This window comes from Nycticebus coucang, chromosome 17, assembly GCF_027406575.1.
Source record: "Nycticebus coucang isolate mNycCou1 chromosome 17, mNycCou1.pri, whole genome shotgun sequence".
In the NCBI taxonomy this organism is placed as follows: domain Eukaryota; kingdom Metazoa; phylum Chordata; class Mammalia; order Primates; family Lorisidae; genus Nycticebus; species Nycticebus coucang.
Window position 1 is genome coordinate 258638 of NC_069796.1, and position 8222 is coordinate 266859.

Sequence of the window (8222 nt, forward strand, 5' to 3'; positions counted from 1 at the left end):
AGAGGGGAAAAGGGGAAAAATGAGCTATGGGATTCATTTCCTTCTAAGAAAGAAAATAAAAAAAACGAATCACAACTATTACCAGAAGAACAGCTTGTCTAAAACAAAAGGACAGCTTTAATGTATGAAATGCCATTCACAGGCCTTCTTGGGTGACAAGAGCATTCAAATTTTATTTCTTTAAATAAATGTAACTATTCTTGTATGCATTTGTCTAAGACCAGAAGACTTCCTAGGTGTTTTCCTGACTAACCTGAAGGGAAAATTCAGTTGTTATTGCTTGTTTTTAAGCAAATCAAAAGCCATCTGAGGGTGACAAACAAATCAAATGATCACTTACATGTCCCCGAGTGAACAGAGAAAAAGTCACCTTTGTATTCACAGAAACAGCATTTGTGTGCGTGAGTGTGTGTTCTCCTTTGTTCAGCTGGGCTGGGTTTTAATTCTCGGATTGGCTATTCCTCTTGCAGTGAAAGCAAGGTAGCAGTTTTTCTTAAGGAACTGGCAGTGATGTGCTCAGTGCTCAGCCCCCTCCTTTTGGCAGAAAGAGATTGAGGGTGGTGACTAGGGGAGGGAACTGCTCAGAATCTGTCCTTTGGGCTGGAGCAGCTTTTAGAGGCTGCCGGTAGAAGGGTGGTGGCAGCAACTTGTGGGTGAGTGGCAGAAAATGGGTCACACACCAAGGTCTGGCACGTGCAGTGCCCATGGTTTGCCCGGAATGGCGCAGCTCAAACAGACTTTTGATGTCCTGCCTGGAAAGTAAGTAAACCCATTCCCACTTACTCCATGAGGATATTAAGATGCTTTGATGTCATAAAAACTCCTGGTAAAGAAATTTGCCATTTGGCCTACTTTCATTTAGTCATTTTTCAGACTAGAAAAGATAGAAGGAAGAGGCCCAGGGATCTGACATTCACAGCTGTCAGGTGGTACAGAGGTGGCAGAGAGGTTGTCCTCTCCAGGGTGGGCAAGCAATGCTAGCTGATCAAATTTAGGTCCTATGTTAATGAACGAAATATATAAAACAGGACACTTTTTAGTTTTACCACATAAAAGAACTCCTGAAAAGTTCTGGATGACAGAAGTTAACGTATGGTTTATTGTAACCCTTTCTCCATTCTATTCTCTCTGATAAACTATAAAAAATAGCCAAAAGTTTAGCTTTAAAAGTAGGCCTTATAATTTCAGATTTACATTAAACTTGTTAAGTTTCAATGAGCTGAGTGAAAAATTTCCCCTTTGTTTCTTTTTTCTGATTCCATTGTCCAAACCCCCAGCATAAGACCCCTGGTCCCATAAAATTCATCCAAAGCTTTGGGCAGCCCAAGAGTCCTTTTATCCCTCACTGGTGATTCAGGGCTATTGTAAGAGAGAGACATTCTTTCTTTCCTTCTTCACTTAAAAAAAAAAAAAAAACCCTGAATAGGCTTGAGGCTGGACTAGGGGAGGGACTGATTTTTATTAGTAACAACATAGCTGTTCACAAATGAAGACAATATTTTTAGAAAGAGAAAGAAAGAAAAGGGTTTCACTTTATGCCTTAGAAGACAGATTGGTTACGATTTAATTTCTGAGAGGAAAGACTTACAGAACAAAATAGCCTAACGTCTCTCTTTCTTCATCATATACAGAAGAAATGTAAACGAAAAGGACATCTGGAAAGGAACATCATTCAGCAATCAGAAAGTAAAATTCAAGCCATTGATGTTTTGATGGAGACAGACATAACTAGATTCACAAAGAGGAAAGCTGTAACCTATTGAAGTTAAAAAAATTTCATATGCATTTTACCTTTTGGGCAGTTCTAGAGCAAAGTTCTGTTTCAGAAATGCTTTGTAATATGAAGCCCACTGTAGATAAGACACAACGTGCAGACAGTCTGCTCCACTGCAGCAGGGAATCAAATTGGTTCCAGAAACAGTCACACTACAAATGGTTTAGTAGTATTGAAGGAATTGGAGGACTTGAGTGAATTATTTTTATAATCATTTAAAAAAGATTTTGAAATAACTTTGCCATACCATGTGGATATTGGACATGGGGAGTGATACTGAGGTTGAGAGGCATCTCATTTTATTGGCCTTTTAGCTAAAGTGTTATAGTTTGTTATTAAGAGCACTGTGATTTATTGTTAACTTTTGTTTGCCACAAAGATCTTTAGACATACAATACTTAACAGATAAATATGGTGTATTAAACAGTTTAACACATACAGACATATTTCATTGTCATTTCCAAGTTATTTTTAGTTTTCATCTAAGTACATTCAGCCTTGCTTTATTTAAAGAGCATCTGAAAAAAATTCATTAAGTTTTAGGCAGGTTTTAGATTTTAGAAGGAGAGACTTTTTAAACAGTTAGCAAGATGTATTACTGACAAAATAACCCAGTGCCTAATCCCTGTAGGTGAAATGAAATCATTCTTCCAACTGAAGTCAGGAACAAGTTAAGTATCACTTAGAGCACAGCCCATGAGATTTAGGAGAAATCATAGCTAAATCAGATGTGACTAGACGTTTAGGACTATTTTCCAAGAAGTCAAAAAATTGTTTTCCCCTTCAATACTTACAATCTTTGAAGGCCACAGCCGGGTCTCTGTGAGGCAGGACCTGGGCGATGATGTGTCTCAGAGACTCCAGGGTCCTGTCCATCTTGGTCTGCCCGTGAGAGCCTCCTGTGCCCCGTCCTCATGCCTGGATTCCTGCAGTCCTGGACTGAATTTGTGCAGCTCATTGATGCACTGGATTACCCAGGAATCCCTTTTAACATCTGCCAATCAGACATTTCCCAGAATCTAAAGAGCCCTCAGGGGGCCTCTCCCCAGGCTCACTTATCTTTGTTGTGTGCCGAGCTAATTAGCTTGCTGGGCTGGCTGACAGGCGTCCCCAGGGCCCTTTGCTGCTGAACACACCCACCTACAGGCAGGCTGGGGAAGCTCTGAGTCCTGGAGACCGCTTTCGTCTCCAACCAGATTTTTTGCCGGAATGCTATGCAATTTTACTCACTTGAGTATTTCTTTTGGCCTTTCACATTCAATTGAGTTATCCTCAAAATGTGGAATCAAGAAGGTTATTTCCTAAGGAAATATCCTAAATAACAAAGGAGCTCCCAGCTCAGAATTGCCAGCTACATATTATCACTACAATCAGTATAAATCTAAATTTTCAGTGTGTTTCTCCTTTGATAAGGGAGTGCCAAGCAGAATGTGGATGTAGTCTGTCACCAGATTATGCCTTGTATTTGAATTCAGGAGCTTTTCTTCTGGAAGACGAGGCTTTTTTTCTCTCCATCCCATTATAGTTACTTCTGCTGGGCAGTGGCAAGGAGGGCCGGAGGACATCTCAGTGCAGCTGGGAACTTCTGTTTCCCTCTTTACCCTTCAAAGCAAACCATTCTTGACATTGGCTTTAATTAATTCTGATATCCTTCACTTCCTTTCATTTCATTATCACTTCTTTAATTAAAAACTTCAAGTTAGGGTGGCGCCTGTGGCTCAGTTGGTAAGGCGCCAGCCCCATATACCGAGGGTGGCGGGTTCAAACCCGGCCCCGGCCAAACTGCAACCAAAAAAAAAAAAAAAATAGCCGGGCGTTGTAGCGGGCGCCTGTGGTCCCAGCTGCTCGGGAGGCTGAGGCAAGAGAATCGCTTAAGCCCAGGAGTTGGAGGATGCTGTGAGCTGTGTGAGGCCACGGCACTCTACCGAGGGCCATAAAGTGAGACTCTGTCTCTACAAAAAAAAAAATAAATAAAAAATAAAAATTTCAAGTTAAGAAAAAATATTTTTCAAAAAAACATAGCTATTAGAAGACCTTAAGAAAACAAAGATTCATTTTCTACCTATGTATGTCGTACACTATCCATAACAATTTGTTAAATAAATTTTCCACAAGAGACATAAATATAAGCTATGGAATTCCTTTGCAATATTAAGAATTTACACCAGATATAAAATAACTAATTTTAGTGGTAGTAACCTAAATTAGTTGTTGAAGTGTTGCTGAGAACTTTTACACTTTTATTTAAAATATTTTTCCAGGGTAAGCACAAAGATTACTTTCCAATGTTTCTTCCAATTTTCAAATTCTGTCTGAAGCTGTTTTATAGTTTATGTGAACTGAAATACATGCTTTAAAACCACGTAAAGACAAAACACCTTCCATGTGATCAACTTCTTCAGCTAAATGGTAGGGAAATGGGCTTATTGCATGGAAACAGAAGGAATGAGGCAGTAATAGTAATTATTATAATGACTATCACTTATTAAATGCTGACAGGTAAGTATATACCACACAGAAAAAAGACACAGCCTGCCCCAGAGCACAAAGACATTGTTATAAAATAAGAACTTGAGGTCTGGTGCAGTAGTTCATGCCTATAATCCCAGCACTCCTGGAGGGAGTGGTTTGTGGATGGTTTGAGGTCAAGAGACCAGCCTGAACAAGACCTAGACCCTGTTTCTACCAAAAATTGGAAAAATGAGCCAAGTGTGGTGTCAGGCACCTGTAGTCCCAGATACTCAGAAGGCTGAGGCAGAAGGATCCCTTGAGGCGAGGAGTCTGAGGTTGCTGTGAGCTATGACACATGGAACTCTAGTTGGGATGACAGAGAGAAACTCTGTCTCAAAAACAAACAAACAAACAAACAAACAAACAGAAAAAGAATTTGAAAAAAGTAGCACTTCCTGTTAAGACCCTTGTTTAAATAGGGCCCCAAAGTGTACATTTCACATGGGTGGTAACAAGTAAGAAGTTGTCAAAATCCTTGTTACTTGCAGAAACTGGATGGTTTGTGGACAAAAAACTATTACTCATCGATTAAGCCCGAAGTATAAATGAATGCAAGTCCTTTTAGTGTGTTATTAAATTGGAAACCAAGGTATTTAATGTTCCCATTAGAGAACCAGGAAAAGCAATGTCAGCTTCTCAAAGGAGAACTCACGATATAAAAAAGATAAAAATAATAAATGTTTGTATTTCGATCAATAAATGGTCATTTTTATGGGCTTAAATTTAATTCCAGCAGTACTTGAAATATTTTGGTTGTATTTAGAGGAAGGACCACTGGATTTGTGATCAATAAGGTCTAGGGTTTGATATTCATTATCTATGTAACCTCGAAGAAACCACTTGCCTTCTCTGGGCTCAGAGTGCTCACCTGTGAAATTGAGGGTGAAGCTGGGTGTTCTCTTTAGTCCTAATGTCTATGATTCTATTGCTATATTACCAATGAATGCAAATATCACAGATTTTTTTAGCCTTCTCTAACTTTACACATGTATTTCCTAAAAGCAGAACTTGTCTTCAGACAAGTCACTTCTATTCCCACAGTCAGTCAACCTGCTGGATATCCATCCATCAAAATAAGAGACACAAATCAATACCATTATTCAAAGATGCTCACCATTTTGCTAACCACAATGAAAGGTAAGAATTTATTAAGGAAACTAATCTTCAACTTCCATAAGATTATTCTAAAGGAGGTAAACTATAAGCATCTCCATAGAGAACCAAAAACAACTTTTCAAAGATAAGTTCACATAAATATTATGATCTTTGAGGAAAAGGAAATTAAAAAGGAATTCTAAGAAAGGGGGATTCTATGACACCCCACTTAAAGAGTATAGTTTCTCGGAGGCAGAGGCTGGGTAGGTGAAGAGGGGGTAGGCCTGCTGGGGAACCCACAGGTGGAGCTGGTCTGACTCTAGGTCCAGAAAGGCTTCAGTTTGAGGCCAGCAGGCTCTAGAGAACAGGCTTACAGGGACAAGGCTTGGGCCAGCTGTGCTGCTCACCCCTAAGGAGTTAGGTGACTGAAGGGGGCACTTAGGGAGTTACCTTCCCCGAACTAATTTCTTCACTTACTTGCCAATGCCTTGATTCCTAAAAATTTACAATTTATAATAAAACAGGTAAAATAAAAATAACTAAAGTCATGCAGTTCCCACTACTATGGAGAGCAAGTAGTTGGTAAAAATGGGAATGACTGACAGCAGCCCATCTGGACCCCAGCAGAAAACGATGGAGGGACCAGAAGGGCCAGAGTGAGGACAGGGCTGTGTGGAGGTGCTGCTGGGGGTGTGGGGGGAGGAGAGTCAGGGCTGTGTTGAGGTGCTCCTGGGGACCTGGTGGGAGACGGGTCAGTCAGGGCGGCATCCACATGCTCCTGGGGACACGGAGGAGGAGGGTCAGGGCTGTGTCCAGGTGCTCCTGGGGGTGTAGGGGCTCCAGGAGTTTCTGGGGGCATGGGTGGAGGAGAGTCAGTCAGGGCTGCATCCACAAGCTCCTGGGGACACAGGGGAGGAGCGTCAGGGCTGTGTCCAGGTGCTCCTGGGGGTGTAGGGCTCCAGGTGTTTCTGGGGGCATGGGTGGAGGAGAGTCAGTCAGGGCTGCATCCACAAGCTCCTGGGGACACAGGGGAGGAGTGTCAGGGCTGTGTCCAGGTGCTCCTGGGGGTGTAGGGCTCCAGGTGTTTCTGGGGGCGTGGTGGGGAGGAGGGTCAAGGCTGGCATGAGCTGTGTCCAGGCCATGACTAAGGACTGTTTAGTGTCAGCTTTGTTTGGCTTGGACTGGGGAGGAACAAGGTAAAGAAATGAATGGCTGCTCAGAGTTTATTTACTTACTCTCAACTGGGAAAGGAGCCACTGAGGTGTTTGTGTCAAGGTATTTATGAAAGGAGCAGCTGGAAAGGTAACTTCTGACAGTTTCTAGGTGAAAGTTTAAAAACACAAGTAACATTAAAAAAATTTATATTTTTCCTCTTTAGTATAGTGGTTAGTATAAGAAAAAATATTTTAAAAAATCTATACTTTTGTCCATTAGTATTTCACTACAGTTAGGAAATTATCAATAAGAACTAATCTGAAAAACAATTAGACAGTTGATTAACGTCCCATTTACAGATGAAAGGACATTCTTTACTGTTACAGATGAAGAAACAGCCTGTAGTAAACTGTCTTCCTCTTGGCCTTGCAGTTGGAGATGACCCTTGTAACAGAAAGCAGAATGAGGGCAACTCCACTCGCCTGCCCTGCCTCACTGTTCTGTGCCCTCGGGGACCCTGAGCCAACACGAGTCTGTGTTACCTAGTCACCCTTACATAGCTAGTTATGCAGACCTGTCTTGGTATTTGGTATCTGAGAGAAGTAAAATTTATTTTTCAAGGAATAATTTAGAGGCCAAAATTGCGGAAAGTTTTGCTAGTGTATGGATTTACAATTTCAGGGTAAACTTAAGAGTTACTGGAAGGTGGGAAAATTTGGATGTTCAAACTTACAAGATCATAGGTAATGATGCCGCCCTCGGATCACTAGATATGTGTTCCATGAAGACTGATGAACTGTAGTTGGCTGACTTCTAGCATAATATGTATTTTGAAAAGGATAGTTTTAAAGATTTTGTTTAGTTTGGGGGTCAATTTTATCAGTAGCCTTTACAACAATATTTTCTCTTTCATAAAAATTTACTTAAGCATTGGTTCCTCTCCTTCCATTTTCTCAGATACCTCATTCCTTACGAGGACAGAAATTTACATCTTGGGTGTTCAGGAAAAGCCTTTATATATACAAGATGTGGCAATGAAATGATCAGATTGATCCCAGAAGAGCAACCCCTGGGGGGAGATATGCCTCCTTACCAGGGCAACTGGAATTGCCTTTTTTCTTCTTTAGGTAGTTTTTTCTGGGGATAGGAGTTGTATAGAATGTTTAAATCTTTGCAAAAATAATGAACCAATTTAAATGAAAATAAAGACTATGAAAAAAAAAAACGTTAAAACAAACCTAGGGAGAACTTTAAACAAATGACTTAACCCGGAGATTGATGGACATGCTAGATTCAAGCAACATAGGAATTTTGCAGCTGCATGTATTTCAGATGAAGCTTCCTGTGAATATTGTTCCTCGCTGCAGCATTAATTCAATTCTGTTAGGTAAAAGCCCACGTGGTCCCTCGAACAGTGCAATTAATTGCCACTGCACTTAGCCTGCATTCTGCTGACAAAGAAGAAACACCATTTCTTTCCAAAATTTGTTTGAAGGAGAAGACTGCATAAAAAGGGGCCTGTTCGCTGTTGAAAACTGAAGAATGACCAAGTTAGAGTATGACATATTCTGACCTTTCTGGGACCTCAGTAGCCTCCAGTTCAAGGAGCAAGTGCCTCTTCACCCCCACAATGCCCTCCCTACCCCAATGCCCCCAGAGAAACAAGAATGTTGCACTGCGGGCCTCC

General features: G+C 41.0%; 1 protein-coding gene across 1 annotated transcript in view; it reads right to left on the reverse strand.

Moving 5' to 3' along the window:
- LIX1 (limb and CNS expressed 1) overlaps positions 1 to 2881 on the reverse strand; it is a 66018-nt gene extending 63137 nt beyond the window's left edge. The window contains exon 1 of the mRNA XM_053566642.1: positions 2569 to 2881. Within this exon, the coding sequence (XP_053422617.1) occupies positions 2569 to 2650 (82 nt within the window). The 5' untranslated portion in view covers positions 2651 to 2881. The remainder of the gene's footprint in view (positions 1 to 2568) is intronic.
- Between the last annotated feature and the right edge of the window lie 5341 nt (positions 2882 to 8222).